Source organism: Hyperoodon ampullatus (assembly GCF_949752795.1).
Source record: "Hyperoodon ampullatus genome assembly, chromosome: 9".
Taxonomy (NCBI): domain Eukaryota; kingdom Metazoa; phylum Chordata; class Mammalia; order Artiodactyla; family Ziphiidae; genus Hyperoodon; species Hyperoodon ampullatus.
Window position 1 is genome coordinate 24,048,304 of NC_136922.1, and position 23,623 is coordinate 24,071,926.

Consider the following 23,623-nt stretch of genomic DNA (forward strand, 5'->3'; position numbering starts at 1 on the left):
GCATTAGGACTGAGCTTTTCCAACAAAAACTTAAAGGTCATGGCCTTTCCCTCAAGGCGAGTCATGAAGTGCAGGCCTTCCTCCAGCTCAACCGTCCCACCCTGATGCTCCCACCCCGCGGTCCTCCTTCCCAGATGCAGAGCCCTTGTCCCGCCCACTCACCTTGCTCTCTGGAGATATCTGCCTTGTACCAGAACTTGGATGTGTCTTGGACAAAGTTCACGGACACGTGCTTATCACCTGGATTATCTGCAAAACAGAATTCAAAAACAATAACTGTGAAGGGCGTTTTTCATTGCAACCTCTCACCTCAAAGGGACCTAGATATTCAAAGTCCCACCCTGGGCGAGGATGGGGTGCTCTGGGCAGAGCGCTCTCTTTAACTACAGGGGAGAAGCCTGGCTCAGAGCAGGGAGTGGCTGTTTCATAACAGAAGACACAAAGATAACAGGACACTGCGATCAGGCCTCTGCAACACATTTCAACAACACGTAGTTAGAAAGACAGGAAGCGCACAGAGCAAAGCTGGTGTTGCTTACTCCTGTCGGTGTCTTATTATACCTTTTACATTTGAAACATTTCATAATTAAATTTCAAATGTATTTCTTTAATGTTTTTTTTTACAGTTACTCTCACAGAACACTGATTCCAAGTCAAAGGGGAAAAAAACAGAACCACCACAGATTTCTGCATTTTCTGTCGTTGGAATGAATCTAACGTGAATAAATGCACAAGCCGGATGAATTGCGAGGCGGCTCTGCATTGGTATTTTGCTTCAGGCTAGCGAGATGGAAAAGACCCCTTGAAGGCTCTGGATTCTTCTCTCATGCCTCTCAGCCCAGCCCCAGCACTGGTGCTCACTGGGCAGGCCCAGCTGTAACCCCAGGGTCCGTCCCTGCCCAAGTGCACCTGTGAGCACAGGGGTGGGCCCCCTACCCGTGGAGACATGCCTACCTGGGGAAGGCGCAGCTCCCTCTGCAGCCTTGGAAAAGTCCGGGAGGATGTTTGGGAAAGGGATGCTCATGGTGCTCCCGCTGTGAGGGCTGGAGAAGCCGCTTGAGGATGGGGAGACGGATCCGAAAGAACGGTCTCCCTCCGAGGCCCGCTTCTTCTCGGGAAGGGGCGGCTGCCCAGGCAGGGTCAGCCCCGGGCCCTGCAGGACGGGGCTGTGGTGGCTGCTCTGTCCAGGTGCCACCATGAGAAAGCTGTGGGACAGGAAGCCGTTGTCGGCAGCCTCAGCTGCTGTCCGCGGGGTGCCGGGGGCCTGGGACGCTCCGTGGGAATTGGCCAGCAAGGCCCCCGGGTCCTCGCCGGTGGGGAGCCCACCTCCTTCAGGGGCAGTGCCGAAGCTCAGGAAGGCCTGGCTGCCTGGGGGGCCCAGAGCTTCCGGCGGCTCCGCCAGGGACAGCTCGTGGCCGTGGAAGGACGTCTGGAGCTCGGCTGGCGGGAAGTGGGGCCGCCCGGGGCCGTCCTTGCCGGGCCGGCTGCTCCCCAGCAGGGTCATCGTGGACCTGGGGCTGGTGTCCACCCACTGGTGCTCGGCCGAGGAAGGGCTGTTCAAAAGACAAACCGTCAGGGAACGACACGTCCAGGGAGATGCCTGGAAATTAGCAACGGTTCCCACATGACGGGGACGGGGATGGGGAGGCTGGGTGCCGAGGCTCCCCCTGCAGCAGCGCGATGCTCCCCGAAGATCTGAACTCAGGCCCTGCCCTTTCAGCCTCCCATCTGACTGTTGACCCCAGATGCTCAGTCTACAGCCTCAGGGACGGGGCGGGGGGGTGATCCGACCCTGCCTCCCCAGCCTGTGTGCCTCTTCCTTCCTCGCTGTTCACCTGGCAAAGTCCCCTCTTCTCTTCAGTTCAAGACGTAGCTCATCTGTGTCCTGACTCTGAAGCCCGTGTCCCCGTGTGCACAGGGATTAGCTGCGTCCTCCCTGCGGTCCCAACCACGCATGTATCAACCACGGGATATGCTTCAACCTCCCTCCCCCCGTTCTCTTCTTCTCCCCAAGGCCCGACATACGTGCCTGACACAGTCAGTTTTCTTTTTTTTTTTTTTACTGACCTCTAAATTGGTCACCCTTACTAAAGCCTACATTCCTCTTCAGTGTTTATCCCTAATCCATCCGTCTCTTCTATTTTTATTTTTTATTTTTTTGCAATATGCGGGCCCTTCACTGTTGTGGCCCCTCCCGCTGCGGAGCACAGGCTCCGGACGCACAGGCTCAGTGGCCATGGCCTACGGGCCCAGCCGCTCTGTGGCATGTGGGATCTTCCCGGACTGGGGCATGAACCCGCATCCCCTGCATCGGCAGGCGGACTCTCAACCACTGTGCCACCAGGGAAGCCCCGAACAGTCAGTTTTCATAAGTGCTTGCAGGACAGCCAGCTGATTAAGGATACATAGGAGACTGCCGTATCGAAAATGGGCAATTCCAATATTAAGAATATTGGAAATTATTCTATATTTCGAAATATAGAAAGACAGCTAACACGCTAGCAAACATGTATTTGCACTGTGTGTGATGTCAAGTCCTGATACGCAATGTCCCCCTTTTTCTGTAAAGAGAAAGGAGGTGGAATTAAGGGTGGTACGTAACGATAGAGCAATGTGCCCACAAGTAAAATACTAAGAAATGATTCCTACCCTGAGCATCTGAATTTGCTCAGTGGCAGTCCTTTGTGAAGGAGAAATGGGACATTTTTCTCTGTCTCTGTGGCCCAGCCTTTCTGTTCTCCAATCCCACTGAGGGGTGTTCCTGCACCCCCATGCTTTCCCGAACACCTGCACAAACTCCATGTCTCCGAATGCAGCATGTCCTGCCTGCCCTGTCCACCCCAATCTGCAGCCCCGGGCAGGCCCCCTCCTAGCCTGGCCACTGCACCCCCTTTCCAGCCTCAGCTCAGATAACGTTTTCACGGATGCTCGGTCCTGAACTGGCCACTGTGCCCAGACTCTAAGTGCAGTGTGTTCCTTGAGCACTCCACCTGCTAACAGTGAGGGTGGACTCGGGAGTTTTTATTTGGACTGCATTTTTGAAGAGTGATGGTTGTCAATCCACACGGCAGCCCGGTGTCATGTGGAGGACGAGCCTCTGCCTTCCCTCCGTGGTGCTTGGGTTTGGGGTCTGTAAGAGCAGCCTGTGTTTGGTTCAAAGGCCACCTTACCTCCCCCTCCGCTGGCTGGGGCTGTGGCCAGAAATCGTGCAGGAGGATGTGAACGCCCGCTGGAAGGAGGGCGCCGTGGGCATGTCAGCCCGGAGCATCGCAGGTTTGGGTCCAACGGGGCTCTCTGACATCCCCACAGCGTGACCGAGAATCTCAGGGCAGCCTCGTGGTTCTGGATCAAGGAAACACGAGCAGGCTGTAAGAAGCAGTGCCACTTTGGAAGCTTCCTGCAGTAGAAGGAGGTGCCCCGACTCCACCAAGGGCAGCGTCCTCGTGCCTGGCACATTTCCAAAAGGAGAAACACCTGGCCAGTTCCTGCTCGCGCTTTCAACACGTACTGATGAGCATCATCCACTGATGATGTTCGTTTAGTGAGACGGGAGGGAGCCCAGTGTCTCACCTGAGGAACAGTTTGCCCTGATATACTTACTGTGCTGACGAGGTAAGCCATTTTGCACTCTAGAAAGGGCAAGGCCTCTGTGAAAACCACAGAAAAGACCCATTTTCCATAAAGTGCCCCACCAGCGACACTTTGTGTGCCCCAGGTTGGGTCGCGTGCTTTCGGCTAACACTTCCCTCCGCCAGCATGGCCCTGCCTGCGGTGTCTTCACCCCCAAGAGGTGCAGAGACCACTTGGCCTGACCCCCGTCACAGGAGAAGGAAAAGCTGAGCACCAGGGAAGCCTGCCTGTCTGACACCCACACACCGCAGGCAACTTCACATGATCGGCTGACCAGATGTCCATCCTGCTCACAGCCTAGCATCTCCATTATTTCTGGGTATTTTTTTTTTTATTTTGCCTTTTTTTAAAACTAAGCTTTGAGAACTGGACAAATCTACCATGGTCAATAAAATAATATTGTAAGAAATACAGGTTATTTTGCTTTCTGCCTTAAAACAAGGGAGGACTGATCAGAAAATAATAAAGTTGAAAACATTTCATATCACTCGCGTTACTCAGTTCCATCTATCATCGATCCATCCATCCATCCACCCATCTATCACCCATCTATCCATCTGTTTACCCATCCATCTATCCAACCATCTGTCACCTATCCACCCATCTATCTGACATCTATGCATCTATCAATCTACCTATAATTTTATGGACATAATATCAAATATTTAATAAAAAAAACTGATCAGGCATTCCAGGTAACAAAACAAAAACATGAAAAAGAAAAGCAAAAACACCCACAGCTAATACAAACATTGGAGTTAAAATATACAGATTTCAAAATAACTAAACCGAAAATGTTTCAGAAACAGGCTCTGTCCTCATAGGGCAGGAGAAGCCCCCAGTGTTCACTGCTGGCCCCTCCACTGAGCTGGCAGCTGGTGGGAGCTTCAGGTCAGTCATGCTATGAATTAATGAATGAGTTAACAAAGGCACCGACGGAAAAGTACAGGGCAGGGCAAAGTGTAGAAATGTGGTTCAGGAGGCTGGCCCGAAAAGTGGGAGGAGGATAGAGGTGCCAAGCAGCCCCTACGACCCCACGTCAGGGAGTAGCACAGAACCATGGGATCCGAAAAACCGTTTATCCGTCAAGCCTAGCGCACCCGCCTTCGGGCTGTTTGAGCGTGTCACGGGCGCGCCTGAGAGCACGTGGCACGAGCATGCACACAGCAGCTCCTCGCAGGATCAGTTCCTCCAGGACTGAGGCTGCTCTTGGTGGTCCTCATGCAGTGACGGGAGCCGTATGTTGGCCGAGTCCCAGGGCCGCGGCCACCTCAGGAATCCCACACCACACTCCCACGGCGCCCGAGAGCCCCAGCCAAGGAGGAGAAGCCGGGGGGAAATAAGATCCCACTTTGTGCCGTTATCGTGCTGCCTGTTCCAGAAAACAACCAGCACAGTACTTCTCATGAAAGTGGCTTTGTTCCTAACTCAGTTAGAGCCAACTCTGGGGCACGTGGCTGGGTTCTGTTCCCTCTGGTCAGATCGGCCTCTGCCCCCTGCCCGGGCAACAGGATTTAACTCCTAAGGCAGGGGGCAAGCACCTTAGAGTGGAGGCCCTGGCTTCCTGGCCCCACCACGTGCTCAGAGATGCAAACAGCACAGGGAGTGGGAGCCTCATGGGAGGTAAGGGTACACCCTTCACTCTCCAGGCAGTGGGGCGCTGGCCACCGGCCCTGCTGGGAATCCAGAGACGTAAGAACGGGAGACCCACGTGGCTGAAGAAGGACCTTGAAATCGGGCTCCAAGCCCAGGCAGAGGCACCAGCTGCATGAGTCGAGCCTGCAGACCCTTCTGCGTGGATTCACCTCATTTCTCGAAGCACACACGCCCGAGAGCAGACAGAACTTGTCTTGGTTGGGGTTTTTTTTTTTTTTTTTTTTTTTGCTGTGTTGGGTCTTCGTTTCTGTGCGAGGGCTTTCCCTAGTTGCAGAAAGCGGGGGCCACTCTTCATCGCGGTACGCGGGCCCCTCACTGTTGTGGCCTCTCTTGTTGCGGAGAACAGGCTCCAGACGCGCAGGATCAGTAGTTGTGGCTCACGACCCAGTTGCTCCGCAGCACGTGGCATATTCCCAGACCAGGGCTCGAACCCATGTCCCCTGCGTTGGCAGGCAGATTCTCAACCACTGCGCCACCAGGGAAGCCCCACCTGGTTGGTTTTTGTTCAACTTGCACATTTGTTGTTCACGGTTGAACGATAGGTGAAATTTCCAGAAGGACGACTGACTGTACATGGGCCCCGTTGCCGGGTGGAGGTGGGGATCGGGCCTCCGTCTTCTCAGCTCTGGACCCAGAAGGAGGCTCAGGGGTGCGGTGACAGCCATGGGAGCGGGGGAGAGTTCCGACATGAGGGAGGTCCTGCAGGTGACAAGTGTGCAGGCGTTGGTCCCAGCTGCCTTCCACCTGAGCCCGCGGCCGGCAGGCTTTCCTCGGCCCCGGATGCCACAGAGAGCATGTTTGTCTGTCCTAAACCAACTACATGAGGGGCTCCAGGGTAGTCAGACTTCTGGGGCCACAGCCCCCATGAGGGTGTGTCTACATGGTCGGGGGACTAGGGACCACACGGATCCTGCTGTACACCCCGTGCACGTCAGAGCTCTGGTGCCCAACCCGATCTGGGCTCTTTTGGGTCCCTGGCATCATCCCGGCAAAGTGGCAAGTCTGTTCCTCCTCACCACATTCTCACATTTTCCCTTTCCTGCTGACGCCCAGAGGAGGCCGCATAATACCTTCAGTGGTTGGAAATCGACCGCCTCACTTCCTGGTTTTCTCTGTGCAGATGGCACGTCCTGGGCTGAGGGCTGGGAGGAGGCGGCCTCCCTCTGGCTCCCGGGATGTCCAGCCCACCATCTCCCCTCTGCTTCCCCTTCCTGCACTTCCTTTACCCAGAACAGGGTGAGAGAGGGTCACAGGCTCTTTTCCAAAAGGCCTATTTTTATGCTCCGTTTGGGCTGCTACAGGAGGTTCTGTGGGAAGCTGGGTGACATTTGCTCTCTGGTCACCACTATTTACATCACACAGTATAAGTTAACAAGAAGAAAGGGAACCCTCGCTGCTCTCAGCTCACTGTCCTCCAGAGCCTGGGGCTAAGGCCCTCACGGGAAGGGAATGGGCGGGCAGAAAAATAAAGGAGGGGCCCACACATCAAGGTTCATCCCTGTATGCCTCTTCTCTTGGATGCAGGAACCACTACTTACTAACAAAAGTCAGGGCATGTGACATTTAAAAAAAAGAAAAAAAATCAACATTTTCCTGTCTCCTAGGTATATAAAAAAATCTTTAAAATGTATAAAAATTATTCACTCATATATTACTTAGTCTTAATAGTTACAAATTGCCATTAAATTGTTATATGACCTTTAATGAAAAAGAAAATATATTTAGCTGAGGTCAAGATTATTCTTGCCTATCCAGGTGAAGACACTTGAGTTTTGTTATTTATCTATCTGAACAGTCTCAACCTTTGGCTGGCATAGTCACAATAAACTTTTAAAAGTGAACGAGAAAATCTATTGATGGAATCCTGGAAGGCTGGTGGGATTCTGATAGACCAAATGGTACATGTGTACGCATCTATCTATCTATCTATCTATCTATCATCCATCTATCTTTTTATCTATCGGTTCACCTTTCATCTATCTTTTATCTATAGCTATCTACCTATCTTTTATATCTATATCTATCACCATCCCTCCGACCTTCCCTCCTGGAATGATGTAGTTAACCAGGAAGTTCCCTTCTCCACCATTTGAGAGAGTTCTGCAAAATGGAACATTACCAAACCTTTTTTTTCTCTCTCACTCTAGTTCTAGGTGTGAAACTGGGGCTGCTGGGGAAGGAGTGCACAGATCCCCAAGTTCTAGTCTGGGTTCCACCACAAGACATGGACCACTGAACACACTCTCAACCTCTGGGACCTCAGGTTCTTCATTCACAGAATCCCATCAATTAGGATCAGAGCAGATGATTTCTTGAGTCTCTTTAGCTCTAAATTTATCTCTCCATTGTTTCTTTTTCCTTCTGTTTCTGTCTCCCCTTGTAAATTGGTGGTTTCCACCTATGGTGATTTGTTCAGTCCCCCCTTTTTTATGTGTCATGTCTCAGCTCTTGATTTTTGCTTTATGGTTACCACAAGGTTTACATAAAACATTTCATAGGTAAAACGGTCCTTTTTCTGCTGTCTACCTCTAAATTTAAAGTATTTTAAAAAGCAAGACTGCATGGGAAGTTCAATAGTAGTGATTTTTTAAAATTATTTATTAGATATTTAAATTTTGTAGGCTTTATACTGTGTACTTTTCAAAAAATTATTTATTTCGGTTTTTTTTTTTGTTTTTTTTGTTTTGTTTTTTTGCGGTACGTGGGCCTCTCACTGCTGTGGCCTCTCCCGTTGCGGAGCACAGGCTCCGGACGTGCAGGCTTAGCGGCCATGGCTCAAGGGCCCAGCCGCTCCACGGCATGTGGGATCTTCCTGGATCGGGGCACGAACCCGTGTCCCCTGCATCGGCAGGCGGACTCTCAACCACTGCGCCACCAGGGAAGCCCTATTTAGTTATTTTTATTTTTGGCTGCCTTAGGTCTTCGTTGCTGTGCGGGGGCTTTCTCTAGTTGAGGCGAGCGGGGGCTACTCTTCGTTGCAGTGCTTGGGCTTCTCATTGCTGTGGCTTCTCTTGGTGCAGAGCACGGGCTCTAGGTGTACGGGCTTCAGTAGTTGTGGCGCACGGGCTTAGCGGCTCTGTGGCGTGTGGGATCTTCCCGGACCAGGGCTTGAACCAGTGTCCCCTTCGTTGGCAGGCAGATTCTTAACCACTGCGCCACCAGGGAAGTTCAATAGTAGTGATTTTTTTTTTTTTTTTTTTCGGTACGCGGGCCTCTCACGGTTGTGGCCTCTCCCGTTGCGGAGCACAGGCTCCGGACGCGCAGGCTCAGCGGCCACGGCTCACGGGCCCAGCCGCTCCGCGGCATGTGGGATCTTCCCGGACCGGGGCACGAAGCCATGTCCCCTGCATCGGCAGGCGGACTCTCAACCACTGCGCCACCAGGGAAGCCCAATAGTAGTGATTTTTAAAGGGAGCTCTTACCTTATAATTTTTTAGTTATTTGTCTATGAACAACAGACCACTTAACCAATCTTCTTGAAAGCAAGGGAAAGATGGGCAGGCAGCCAGATATAATGTCAATTAAGTAGAGAAAAACCCTGGAAGACTGAAAAAAAACAATGCTGCGCTAGATGCTTTTTGTCAAAAATCAAAGTCCTGCATCTCTGGCCCCAGAGATGCTCTACAAACACAGAAGGAAATGATCAACAGCCCCCATATGGATAAACACATACTTTCTGGATCTTGAATTTTTTCTTTTGTAAATCTTTATGTCACACTCACATCATACGAATGTGTTCTATGGGTTAAGGTCACCATTTTCAGTAAGTACTAGGAGTGCTCTCCCAAGGATGAACTGTCTCTCTCTCTTCTAGAAGCATCAATGTTCTCATGCCCCCAGCAGAGCCAGAAGTGCCCCAACCAGCACTGAAGTCAGGGCCTCTGTCTGTTAACAGACAGGGGATCCTTCTGTGAAGTTCTCATCCAAACCGGAATTACCCCCTTCAAAAAACTTATGCCACAGTTTTCCTTTTACTCCATAACACAGAAGAACCAGAAAATGCAGAGAAAATAGCTCACTACAATCAGGACCTTGTTTCTTCTTATTCTTTTAAGATGTCTCATTTCTATTCAGAGGTTTTGATTCAAGCATGCTGGAAAGAAAACACATTTGCCCCCATTTCATTGGTGTCGTGCAGGGAATTCTAATGTGGTAACAGTGGAAACAGTTTTTTCTTCACAGTGAGTCTTTCCAAGCGGTTTCTACTCTGATGATGCAATAAGCAAGGCCAGCTTCTCAAATGACTAACAAGGACTCTTAGCAACCTGTAAAGAATGAGCATCTTTCCAAAATGGGCTTTGGAGTGAGCTCTCAGGAAAACAAACTCCATCCTTCCTGCTAGACTTTAAGGAAGAATGGCACTGGGCCTGGAGGTCCTCAGGATACCTAAGACCCCCCAGAGCCCAGGGATGAGGGAGCCTGCACACAGAGCTGAGAAACTGGGGGTCAGGGTATGGGGTCTCCTGACACCAAACTCGAGGCCAGAACTGCCCTCTGTTCCGGCCTCACTTACATTTCCGTCTTTTAAAAAACTGAGGTGATGGTGGCGCAGTGGTTGGGAGTCCGCCTGCCGATGCAGGGGACACGGGTTCGCGCCCTGGTCCGGGAAGATCCCACATGCTGTGGAGCGGCTGGGGCCGTGAGCCATGGCCGCTGAGCCTGCGCGTCTGGAGCCTGTGCTCCGCAACGGGAGAGGCCACAACAGTGAGAGGCCTGCGTACCGCCAAAAAAACAAAAAACAAAAAAACACTGAAGTGAAACAGACATAACACATGTTACCATTTTAACCATTTGTAAGCGTGCAGCTCAGAGGCATTAGGTACAATTCACATGTTGTGCCACCATCACCACCATCCATCTACAGAACTCTTGTCATCTTGCCAAACTGAAACTCCGTCCGCATTAAACACTAACTTTGCATCCCTCCTCCCCCAGTCCTGGCACCCACCATCCTACTTTCTGTCTCTATAAATCTGACTTCTCTAAGTACTTCATATAAGTGGAATCATACAGTATCGGTACTTCCATGTCTGGCTATTTCTTAAAGGTTCATCCATGTGGCAGCATGTGTAAGAATGTCCTTCCTTTTCAAGGCTGAATAACATTCCATTGTATGGATGAATCACATTGTGTTTAGCCCTTCATCTGTGGATGGATACTTGGGCTGCTCCTGCCTTTTGGCTTCTGTGAATAGTTTCATGTCCTCCTTTCATGTTCCTTTGCCCAAGATTGAGTTGGGACTGGTTACTTGCAACAGAAAGCAGCCTCAGGGATACAAGAGCCTTGCCTCAAAGCTACTTCCAATCCAGCGGGAATCCAGGTAGACAAGAATGATTACAGCAGCCGTCAGGCTGTGGGGAGAGATGGCGCCAGAGAGAAGAAAAGAGACACTGACACAGGGAAGCTTTCCTTGGACTGAGCAAAAAAAAAAAAAAACCCACCAGAGAGAGTGTGTTCCAAGCAGAGGGAGAACCTGTATAACTCATGTGCAGAGTAAGGGGCTGATGAAGACGACAGGGCAGGGAGCGAAGAGACTCACCCAGGAACGGATAAACTGTCAGCAGGAGGCACAGAACATGTGAGATGAGGCCCGATCCATCTTGGTGAAGATGCTGTACCCATGACCCCCGGTTGGTTCGAAGTCTTAGGTTCTCAGAAAAACTGCTTTCTTCCTTCAGGCAGAGTCCCCAGTGGCTCTGGCTTTCCTCTGGAAATGGGACGTGGCCTTCATGCTAAACTTTGTCCTCGACCTTCTAAGGACAGAGCCATCAGCCTGGAGAAGACGGCTGACACAGGAGCCCTGAGGCATCTTCATCGGGATGAGAGCTTCCTCTCATCAGGACTGTACCATGGAGACTTAAAACCACGTTCCAACAGAGGGCCAGGGCTGAAAACCCTCCTGTGATCTCACAGAGTGTCTTGTGGTGACTGGAAAGCCCTATTCCCTGTGGAAGACTTAAAGGACACAAGTCCACGACATCCTCATAGGATCCCCACCTCTCAGAACCCCTAGGGCACCAGGGGGACCCGCATCCATTAACCTCCCACCCCACACAGTAACTGGGGCCCTAGGCAGCCAATTTCTCCCCTAATTTCAGAAGCCAGAAGTCTGCTGTTTTCCAGAGATGATCACTGCTCAGGTTCTAAAACCAGGTCCCTACCCAGGCAGTGGTGTCTTCACCCGGTCCTTCTAAATCACCCTGATTACATAACGTACGCGGCGCCATGAACCCCTCGTTAGGTGGGCACCAGCGAGGGCAGTGGTCCTCTCAGTTAGCACAGGCGGCTCGCTGCAGTACATGGCTCTGCTGCGTAATTTAAGCTGGATTTTCACAACGTGAGCAGGAAGAGCAAGCTTTCTTCATAAATTACCAACATACTACTACTCATTACTACCTGGGGGGTACCTAACAGGCTTCCTTGGCCCTCGAAACAAGGCCTCAGGGGTATCATGTCCTGGGCAGACCCAGGAAGTTAAGGCTCAGGGCCTGCTCTCATTTACACCCGGAGTGCACACTGTTTCCTCCTTCTCAGTGGTACAGAGAAGGCTGGCTTGTCTGACAATCTACGTGCCTTGGATTCAATGTAAGAGACCCTCTCTCATTCCCAGGGTGGGCATGGCATCTTCCCACAGGACAGGGCATCTTCCAGAGGAGGCAGCGCTGAGGGACAGGTACAAAGGGGCTGGGTCTCCCTAGCCCGGTGGAGCTGGGTGCATGCTGCCCCTGACCCCGCAGGAACGTGAGCCGATGGTACCCCTTCCACAAGGCTGGGGCATGCTCTGGAGAGCTCGTCATCAGGGGTCACGGCCTCCCCACGAGATGACCATGGGGCGCCCCTCTCACTTCCTGCCCAGGAGATTTCTGGGGCTGTGGTCTTGGGATTGAGCCTCCCTTTCTTCTCTCTGGGCAGTGAGGTGGCAACAGGTATTCTTTTGTTTTCATCTTTTTATTATAAAACTCTGCCCATGTGCTACCTCAACCCCACCTGCTCTAGCAAACAGGATTCTGTCCTGAGCTAAGGCTTCACACTCTACACAAGGGTTTGATTATGGAAGGCCTTCTACTAAATTCCTCTTGCTCACTAACTTTGTTACATATCTCCTGTACTCTCGTTGGATGTTTCGGGCGTCTGTGCGTCACTTCTCCAGCCAGCCAGTGAAGTCCCTGCAGTGAGACTCATGCCTGTTTCACCTTGGTTTCCACAGTCACCCAGCACATGGTAGGTGTCTGTGCAGTAAATGTTTGCCAAATTAGCAATGCTGAAAATAATAATGTTGGGTGCTTGTGGTTCTGGCCAAGATGGAGTAGCCCCACCCCTCCCCGGTCCTTGAATTTACAACTGCAGCCCTGGACATCACACAGCCACACGCACAGGGAACTCTGACAGATGGAAAAAAGGACCTGGGCACCCGGGGAGGTGAGGAAGGACACCGTGGTGAGTTCCTTGGTTTCCTTACTGCCTCCCATAGATCCCAGAACTGTCAGACAAAAGCAGCTCCAGGAAAAGCCTGCTCATCTAGTCAAAGAACCAAAACCAACACATCCGAAAAGAGCAGCCTAACAGCAGAAAACCTTTTTGGCAATACTTGTCCTATTCCAACCAAACACCCACAGGACCCCTATCCCCCAATGCACAGAAGGAGGTGGCCCTTGACCTCCCCACCAGGCAGGTGTCAGCTGGGCGCAGGGTGAGCCAGCCTCCTTCCCCACCCAGCCTCAGGCCCCAGTGCAGTGGTGCGAGGAGACGAGCTGCACTTGCTCATCCCCTGTGTCAGCAGGGCTAGCGGGAAGGTGCAGCTAAACATCGAAACATCCCCGTGGCCCTGGAACTACACCTGGGCAGGAGCACTGCCTAAAACGAGAAGACCAGATGAAACAGAATCGAGAGCTCACAGCACAGTATCAGAAGAGTCCAGGGTAAAACCTAAAAGCCACTCATCACACCAAGAACCAGAACGCGAACAGGCATCAGAACCTACAGGACAACTGGAAAACCGTGGGAGCTTCTCAAAGCGTCTGCTCTGAGGCAGAGGGACGTCTGGGTGACATCAGGTCTGCTCCTACCCACAGACGCACCAGGTAGGGACCCCGAGACCCGCACCTTCCAGGACCAAATCTTGTCCTGGGGGAGACTCTGCTCTCTCACCTTCTCAGAGCTGTCAAGGAGCCCCATGGCATTCTAGAAGCTTCTCTGTGTACACTCAGTCACCCAGGAAAGCTAGCTGTCCCAAGGATGCCTGGGTCCTCCACCCAGTTGAGTCCTAATCATACCCTAACCCCAATCCTTCCAACTCATTCCGCTGTCTCCCACTCCGAGTTTGTAAAATCCTACCTGGCTTTCATGTACCTGGTCGGCCTGGTCCCCACCCACCTTTTCCATTGAGACTTCTACGTGCCCTCCCTGCGGCTAAGCACTCAGATATCAGAGAACACTGCTCCAGGCCAAAAGTTCCCTGGTATTTAGTGGCAGAACTGGAAGCTGAACTGGTTCCCTGAATTCCACTTCGTCCAGTGCCCTTAAACTTCCATCTGCGGGATAAAGCGGGTGATGGCCCTAAAGGAGGAAACAGGAGTGTAGTCTGTGAAAGGAGGTCTTCTGGACCCCAGCTCCTCTGTAAACTGGGACTCAGTTACCTTTAAGTCACAAGAGAATGCCTGGAATAAAGACTGTCTCAGGGGCCTTCTGCAAAGTGAGTGGGACCGGGACTCAGAACCAACCCTGGACGCGCTACTGATGGCTGAACACCAGCTTCCACGTCACTTAACACCTTTCAGCCACACACACAAAACCACCGTCACCATCCAACCTGATTCCAACTCACCTGAGTGGCTTTATGCCTTTGGATGTTATTTTACTGTTTCCTTAAAATATAGGGAGGGGAAACTGAAGGGTAGGAGAGAAAAAAGACAACGTAGGCAACAGTCAGGACAATGGTCAGTAAACACTTCTTAATGTGTAAACTGCTTGCCTAGAATTTATGTTGATCATCAAACCCAAGTCCTACTTTCTTCATGCTTTCAGAGCAATGCTGCAGTGGCTACAGGTGCAGATCTGAATGTCCACGACTTGTAAATCACAGATTTCTCAAAGATGTTTTAAAATCCTGCTTATATCATACATATCAACATTCTTTACAAAGAGAACAATAATGGAAATCAGAATAATAGCTGCTTTTTGCTGAGTACCTACTATACTACCACATGCCAGGCACTGTGCTAAGCCATATGCAGCCATCATCTGATTTATCCTCAGGAAAAGGTTTCCATGTGCAAATTTATTACCCCAATCTTATGGACGTGGAAAGCGAGATGCTGAAAGGTGAGGTTAAGAAACTTGTTCAAAGGCAGTCAACTCATCTCTATGACTGGGAAGCTGTGTTCTTTCCACAAGACACCCTTGCCCCCCATGAGGGAGATCTCAAAGTCCGCAGCCTTAATGTAACAGAATAACCCTGTCCTAAAGTCACTGTCTTTTCCCTCCAAATACAGCGTAACACTACCTCGGAGGAGCCTGCTGTGCGAGTTCCCCATGTGCAGAGAAGGCTCGGGGCCTTTGGGAGTAGCCTGCAGCCCTGGGACCGCAGCTCCCACTCAGAAAGAGCGCCTGTAGGAAGTGCCACCAGAAGCCGGCTCCTGGGATCCCAACAGCCACCGTCACCTGACAGAAACGGACCAAAACTCTCTTAAATTCACCTTTGGAGTTGGAAAAATATCTCCATCCTAACCAGATAATTTGTAACATATTGATATACATATGGAATTCATGGAAAACTACTATCGTGTATATACTGCATTAAAATGTCAGGAAACATTTGAACAGACATTATCATCCATTCAGCTGCGGAGAAACCTCCCAGTCCTAGAAGGGAGAACTTACAAGACTTTCAGGCTGGAAAAAGTGAGAAGGCAGACTGCTCAATGGCCTGGGCTTTCCTTTCTTAAGAGGGAGTGTTCCTCTGTCTCCCTCTTGATCACCCTCATCCTTCCAGCTAAGACACACACACAGTGCTGTATTAGCCCAGGGTCAGTAGAATGCTGAACACCAGCGGAATCCTCAGGCACAGATGCCCCAGGGTGGCTACTCTGATCCAGGCACGTGCCACCCTCAGAGGCTGGGCCCACGGTGCTGGCCCGGCTCACCTCGGACGTTTCAGAGGTAAGATGCATGGAAGGACCCAGACACTCTACCGTCTGGAAGCTCTGCTAATACTGTGGACAGGTTATTTCAGTGACCGTGTGTCTTGTTTCACAGTCAAGGACTCTAAAACCCTCCCTCTGATTGCTCCGAGTGGGCAAGACAACGGGCAAACTCATTTTGAAACCTCAGCTTTGCTCCTGAGGCTGGCTTGCTGCATTTAGTAAAAGTACTGCTTCCCCTAAGAAGCAGGAGCACCTGGGTACAGCCTCGGGGCCCTCTGTCCTCAGGGCAGCCCGAGATCCCTCACAGGCTCTGGGGGTGGACAGACGGCCCTGGAACCGGGCAGGCGGGCTTTCTCGGTTTCAGCAAAAGAATGTGCTGTGCTGGGAAGCAGCCCCGGCTCCGGAAAGCCGCACATCTGTACACCAGGCTTTCCTCTGCCCCAGTGAGTCTCGGCAAAGACAAAGCATGGCTTTCTCCTGGAAGGAGGAGCCCTCCAGGCTCTGGGGCTGGGGCGCTTTGTCCCACAGCCTTCGGACCTGAGGGCTGTCCTCAAGTGACAGGAGACACTGGAAGAGTCACCCTCCTCCCAAGTCCGGTCTCCCCTGCTTCCTGGCCCTGGGACTCTGCATCCCACCTCCTCCCACTACCCCCATCCCCGTCCCCTCCCCCCGCCACCACCCCAGAGATCAGGTTTCAGCATCGCCCCGGAGACGTGGCCAGAGGCTGCAGAGGAGAGCTGGGGCTGAGCGCGGTGCTTACCTGGGCACCTTGGGGCGCTGGTCAGTCCACAGACGGCCCGGGAGGTCAGGGGCCGGGTGGAAGGCGCTCCCAGGGCTGTCCCCAGCGGCGTCCCCCACCCACCGGGGCAGGGCGACTCTGGGTTCCGGCGTCCCAGGGGAATCGGGGCGGGACGCGGGACGGCCGCCTCTGAGGAGGCCCATTCAGAGGGCGGCAGGGAAAGAGCTCGTCCGGGGAAAGAATCCGGGCTTGCTGGGCGGCCGCTGGCTGTCGCGGGCAGCCTGCCCATTGAGTGCCTCCAAAAGGCAGTGGCCCCGCCTCGCTCTGCTGCGCGATTTGCTTCCTTTTCATTTCTTTTCCCCTTTTCCCCTTTCCCTGCCTTTAATCTCTTGCAAACTCCCAGCTGAAACCCTCCACAGCTTAGTTTCAGCCCCAGGCCCGGCGCTACCCAAGGGACAAGCAGCTTGCGCGCGCGCGCGTGGGGCTGAAGACTCCCAGGGTCGCCAGCCCCCCCAAACCGCCCCCTCAAGCGGGCCTCCTGTCCAGGATCTGCGCCTCAAGAGGCATCTCCCCCAAAGGCAGACCTGCTTCCCCGGGATCCAATGCTCACAAAAGAGAAGCTTCCACAACCGCCGGAGTCCCTGGTCAGCTCCGCACCCCACCCCTGCCAGCCAGGGTCCACGCCCCGTCCCTTCCCCCCGGGGCAGGGGCATTGCCTCTCCTCCGTCCCAGTCCCCAGCCCCACGGCCTTCACTCCATCCCCTGCCCAGGGCAGCCTGGGGAACCTTCCTCTTGTCAAACCCTGCAGGTTTTCTTCCTGGCCGCAGCGGCTCCCATGCCCTACCACTCCCAGTTTGCAGAGTCTCTTTTCTAACCACGTAGCCTGTTCCACCTGGCTGGTAGCTTAGTCCACCAACAGGCTGTTGGTAGGTCTAAACACATTCCATCCCTTTCTTCCCTCTTCTCTGCTCATGTTCTTCCCCCTCTCTGAAAGGCCAGCCCCACCATCCAGCAATCTGGTGGACTCCTATATACTCTTCAAAGCCCGTTTCAAGTGATCCCACATTTTTGTAAGACTTGGGACATTATCCCCCTCATTCAGGTAAGTCCACGCTCTGTCCCTCGTGACCTGAGATCTGACAGTAACAAGTCCATATGGCAGAGTAGAGAGGCTCTGTCCCGTGTGTGGCTTTTGAGGCCGAAGCTCCAGGCAGTAGATACGTGCATTACTAGGTTTACACCCACCAAGCGCAGCTGGGGGTGGGCACTCGCCCCTTGCCCCTCCTGCCTTTCGGGTTGGGCACAGTCCCACTCATCTGTTAAATCCTGGTGCTGATGCCACATACACTAAAGTCTTCCCTGAAAGAGAAGGTCCCACATCCCTCCCGGGAGGCCCCTTTCCTGCTCATGGGCTGGCACTGGCACTGCCTTCACCACACCACGATGGGACCAGGCGCCTGCAAGCAGGCTTCCAGAACACGCTCCAACCACACTGCGTGGAGTCACACCTGCCCAGCTCTGGTGTGACCCTCTGACACACTCATCAACCTGGTGAAAGTTGACAGGTACACGCCTCTCACCAGGAGAGACAGGCATGCCTGGGACCTTCAGGCCACCTCTCTAAATTACAGGCCAAGAAGATCCCAAGGACCCTCTGCCCCAGAGGTCTGAGCAGGGCACATCCTCCAGCTTGTTTATGTGCCTGCAGGGCAGTGGCTCCTGCACAGGATCCGTAGGAAATGCCTGACCACAGCCCAGGGCAGGCTCAGCCAGCGGATGGACAGGCCTTTCCCGTGGCCCACCGCTCCCTGAACAGAGAGGAAGGCGGCCGTCTGGCAGCCAGGCCCAGGAAGGACAGTGATGAAGCAGCGCTCCCCAGGGTGGGTCCTTCCCTTGGTGCCAGTGGACTCTGTGGGCCTGATACGTCTGGGGCAGCCCATGGCTGGGTGGAGGGGAAGAATGCCGCATCTGTGACCAGGGCAACTCTGGTGGGGACTGACAGACACTTCAGAACCTTCTGGAGATCTGTCTGCCCCTTTTCCTTCTCTCTTATGCTTAGCTGGAGCAACAGGGACAAAGATTTCGTGGTGGTGCTGCAAGGGGCAGAAATTCTGATGAAAAGTCACATTCGGAAAACTCTTCCCCTAAGCCTATGCTGCCCCTACCTAGCACCTAGGATCTGGGTCAGCGGGAGGTGGGTACCCATGGATGCTCACACCTGCAAGGTCACCCACTTAGCCCTAGTGGAATCACGGATCAAGTGCAGACACAGACTGTCCACTGTCGGCAATGCCAACCCTCCCCTGCACACGTCGTGCCGGCCACCGAGCCATCGACCCCTGCTGCCCTCCTCCGCACTCCGAGAAGCTGTGTGCCTGCTTCCCTTTAAGTCAAAGGCGTCTCTCTCCTACGCACTCACTTATTTACTCACTTAGGAGAAAACAGCACAAACTTTTATCCCAAACCTTATCTATGTTAGATGCCAGGACGTACTGATGAGTGAAACACAGACAGACAATAGTTTGGGAGCTACAGAGGGAGAGGGACATAACCCCAATCCAGGCCCCCGTTTCCTGCAGGCTGGGTCCTTACGGAGCCCACCCCACTGGGAGGCACATCCCAGGGCGGGTGAGAGCCGGGCGGGCTGTCCCAGGGTCGGCCTGGGACCCGCTCCACCGTGACAGGCGGGGCTGGACGGCCCTCCGACACACTGCACAGTCAGGGCCACAACACGGGAGGTGACCGCGGAACTGTGAAACACTGCTGGGGAGGGAAGGGGCGGGGAGCAACTATGGGGCAGGAGGGCGAGGCCTGGGCTGCCGTGAGAGGAGCAAGGTGGGAGGGCAGAGCGAGAGGCGACGCGAGTTCCTCTTCCGGGGGAAGCCTCAGAAAGCCTTAGCCATCTGGGATGCGAGAGAGAGGGCAGAGAGCCCTGAGGCGAGCCAAGGACACCAAAGTGATGGCTAAAGCACCTGGAAGGGCACGGGGAGGCCAGTAGGGTCCCCCTCCACAGCCCCCTCTTATGCCTCCAGAGGGGCGTGTGCCATCCAAAGGCACCAGCTGGTCAGTGTCTTCCAGCCCCCCAGCCCCTGACGGGCCTGCTGGCCTGACACATCCTTACGGGGGGCCGTGTTGTCACCTCTCAGCACTCCGTCCCGCCCAGCGTTCACTCAATGACACGGAATCCAGGGCCACTGCTCCCCCAACAATGGGGTATCTGCAGGGTCTCCCTTAGGACTCGGTACATGACACAGCAAAGGAAGCTCAGAAGCCTTACGAGGAAGCTGCTTCAGAGAAAGGGGGCCATGCAGACAAACTGTGGGCTTCTCCCGTGTACACAGGAGGGGAGGGCGGGGACCACCGAGAGGAGATTCCCAGGGACCTGCACGTCTTCAGCACAGGCTCTGCCCTAGTAAAATAGAACGAGGAGGGATGTTAGAAAGACCCCGAATGACCAGTACATCAGACAGGGATCCTCAGGGCCACTCTGACACCCTCCTGCTGCTTTCCCAGGGATTACCTGCCCACCAGCACCCAGGGAGGCACTGCTCTGGGCTTCTTAAGGTCCAATTCAATGGTCTGCTTTTGCAGAGAAGAAATTAAAGACAAACCCAAAAAGCCATCCCCCAGGACCTCAGTTATACACTGACTTCACAGCAGCCCAACCTCACGCTGCTCCAGGAAATCTAACTGTAACATCACATGGTCCGTCTGTCCCGGTGCGTGACCCACAGAGACCTGAGGACATACGACATTCACCCCAAGATGCCCAGCAAGTGCATGCCGGGCCCTGGGGCATAGGAAAGGTTTTCCTTTTTGTCAAACTATGGAATTCTCATATTCCCCTGGCTTTTGTGTTTTCTATAAACTTGTTCTTTCTCTACATAGGCACATATGTAAGTGCACGGCACGTGGTAAAAGCTCAAAAAGCAATGAATTCCTCAGTCCGGGAATAACTGTGAATATATACATCCAAGGTGCATCCGAGTGCTATGCAATACATATATGCAAAAACATACTAGCACATGACAGATTTCAACCAAACACAAAGCTTCTTTACCTCATCACGGTGGTTTGGCCGGTGCCCCTCTCTGTCAAGGAGGCACCCTAATCTGGGGGTACCAGGTTCCAAAGGCACTGAGCTGGGTGGACCACAGCCAGTAACAAAGGGTGAGAGGCAGATGGCAGATTTAAATCTTCACCCTTCTCAGGTCTCATAATCCAAAATCTTCCCAAGTGTACCCAGCAGAATGTGGAGTTTTCACCGGGACTGCCAGCCTGAGGTGACAAGAGTCACAGATTCATTTACCTCACACCATGCTAGGAATCCATGCCGGGCAGGGGAGCGCCTTTGTAAGGAAAGGAAGAACTGCAAGCAGCACCGGGTGAATGCTTCCAGTAAGAAAACACCTCAAATGTTACGGGCCAGGGCTGCACGTGCATTTTCTTTCAAGTCGTTCCCACTTCTCAGAGGCGCCCTATCCCCGTTCAGAGGGGAGGTGAAAACACACAGGGCCCGAGTGGTGGCTGGGTCTGCAGGTGGATTCTGGAGCCCACACCCACTGCTGCCAGAGGATCATCAGCCTGCAGCCCACTCCGGGGCCGAGACCGACCCACGTCTCCAATCTCGGGGCAGAGCACAATTCTGATAGACAATGAGGCTTTGGAAACAGTTTAATGACCAAGTGTGTTTGGAATTTAAAAACGATATTGCAAGACAAGTTTCTGGTACATTCTCACGTACGTTATCACATACAAATCAATGTACATTTGGTACATCATCATATATATGTAAGTTGAAATCTACCTTCATTTCTAAGAGATGACACCATGCACAGTACCGCTATTATTATTTTTGCTTAAGTTTAAAAAATGTCTTAAGAGGTCTGCAACTTGTGCAAGAGGTGTGTAATGGCAACTGTGGGCTCACATGTGTCTGTCACCAAGTCTAGGGCCTGGTCCCAGGTCACTGGCCTGCGGGGCTCAGAATCAGGACAGCAGCAAAAACCCCATTGGAAGCACATCAGAATAACTTTTACACGCTGAGATTCGAGAACAGTCCACCAGAAGGGGGATGAAATGAGCTGATAAATAAATTTAGAGGGACTTCCCTAGGGGCGCAGTGGTTAAGAATCCACCTGCCAATGCAGGGGACACAGGTTCGAGCCCTAGTCCGGGAATATCCCACACGCCGCAGAGCAACTAAGCCCGTGCACCACAACTGCCGAGCCTGCGCTCTAGAGTCCGCGAGCCACAACTACTGAGCCCGCAGGCCACAACTACTGAAGCCTGCGAGCCTAGAGCCCGTGCGCCTAGAGCCCGTGCTCCACAACAAGAGAAGCCACCGCACTGAGAAGCCCAGGCACCACAATGAAGACCCAATGCAGCCAAAAATTAAAAAAATAAAAATAAAAAATTTAGAGAAACAAAGATGCCTTTAAACTCAAAGCACGCAAACAAAAGATGGCATTCAACGTGGTTGGGAAATCATCGGCTCACGTGGGGACACTTCCAAGCCAGCCTGTTTGGTGGATGAAGTGTCAGTACAGAATGCCAACATCCTGTATGTTTTGAGCTTCATTCCACTCGAGTGAATGAGTGCTCTCATCTCTGCAGACTACTGCTCACTGCACATGCACAGGCCAGCACTGCACACTGACCTCCAGCAGCCCAACACTGATGTTCATTTTTAAATATACTTTGAAGCTGTCAACCTTCCTGTTTTCCATTTTCTAAATCTGGGGCAGCAATGGGGGTAGCAATAGTTGCTAACCAGGGCAGTCACACGGGGTCACATTCACCAGCAGGCGTCCTTTTGCACAAATCGGAGTGCAAAGTGTATCCCATGTGTATACAGATGTGGATATTCCTATACGTCGTTATATACACATATGTACCTAAATATAAACATGTTGTAAATACATATATAAATGTATAGCTTTTGAGGTTCTGCAAAATTCAAAGTAATCAGGGACGTCTATAAATGTCACACATGTTCACATTCAGTACATGCTTTTTTCCTATTATAAACACTCTCATTAAGTTTGTAAAATTTCAAAAGAAAACTGAGCTGGGTACAGGAAGAAAGGGGAGGTCTGGTAGAAACATTTTACAATTTGTCAAGCTTTGAAGAAGGACAACTTTTTTTTCTTTAAACAAAAATAAAGCATTGCCTCCAAGTAACCTCTCTCTTTCTCTCTCTCTCTCTTCCCCTCTCTCTCAACAAGACTTTCCTGGATATTCCTTTTCTTCCTCCCTCTGGCAAAACATCACCCATTTTTACCCTTTGAGTCCAACTCCAAGAGGTGGCAACAGCACTAAGCAAACCCTGCACCCCCCAGGCCAGGGCCTCCTTCCTGCCAGTTCAGAGTAGCCCTGGGTCAGAGGTCTTCCTCCACCTTCAGTCACCGCCCACAGCCCCAGGCAGGGCCCTGAAAACACCAGCCCTTCTCTCCAGAACAAGGGTCTACGAACTAGAAGCTGCAAAATGTATAAAGGCCTTCTCTTTCAGTAAACTAACGGTTAATGGTGCTCATGGAAGCCAGAAGTCCCCAGATGTTCCCTAAATCCCACTTGTAAAACCGTCAGGGGAAGACAATGCTCTGGAACTAAATAAAGATGACGGTCCTCCACGCAATGAACTGTTCACTTCAAATCGTTCACTTTATGTTATGTGAATTTTACCTCAATTAAAAAAAAATCTCTTATGGATTCGTTGGAAGCTGAGATATATCAGAAACAAATTTTTAATGAAACCTTTCTTTATATTTTTTCCCCATTTATTTTGAAAATATCATCAAGACTCCTTAGCCTTTCAGCTACGAATGACAGAGTAATTTAAACCTTGAACTTCACAATTTTCTCTCTTTTGCCTTCATGAGGATTGAGATTAAATGACCCCTTTACTTAAACTCTTACTAATACTTTTGTTTTCAAGAAACGCATTTCCTGCTGAGGCTCTAAAATGTTCTGCACCCAATTCAATGTTGGGGATGGTTCCCCACATGAACAAGCAATACTCCGACACCAGCCGGGGCTCCTACAATTCAACTCAACTCCATCTACCTGGAGACAGCGTCAGAGCCCACAGGCTAAGGGTTCCGTCCCACAGGACTGCCCTCCCTTCAGACCAACCAGCTATATAGATCAGAGGTGCTCACGAGCCCTTCCTCAGGTTCCAATAATTTGCTAGAGTGGCTCAGAGAACTCAGAGAAATATTTTACTCACTAGATCAACAGTTTATTATAAGAGGCTATAACTCAGAAACAGCCAGATGGAAGAGGTGCACAGGGCAAGGCATGGGGAAGGGCATGGAGCTTTCATGCTCTCTCCAGGCATCCCACTCTCCCCAAATCTCCACGTGGTCACCAGCTGGGAAGCTGCCTGAACTCTGTCCTTTTGGGGTTTTCTGGAGGCTTCATTATATACGCAGGATTGACTAAATCATTGGCCACT

General features: G+C 52.1%; 1 protein-coding gene across 1 annotated transcript in view; it reads right to left on the reverse strand.

The window, feature by feature from the left end:
• Positions 1 to 23,623, reverse strand: part of TNS3 (tensin 3) — a 129,411-nt gene that overhangs the window by 22,921 nt on the left and 82,867 nt on the right. Inside the window, exons 16-18 of the mRNA XM_079711393.1 lie at positions 3,171 to 3,342; positions 955 to 1,553; positions 163 to 249 (exon numbers count right to left, since the gene is read on the reverse strand). Of these exons, the coding sequence (XP_079567519.1) occupies positions 163 to 249; positions 955 to 1,553; positions 3,171 to 3,342 (858 nt within the window). The remainder of the gene's footprint in view (positions 1 to 162; positions 250 to 954; positions 1,554 to 3,170; positions 3,343 to 23,623) is intronic.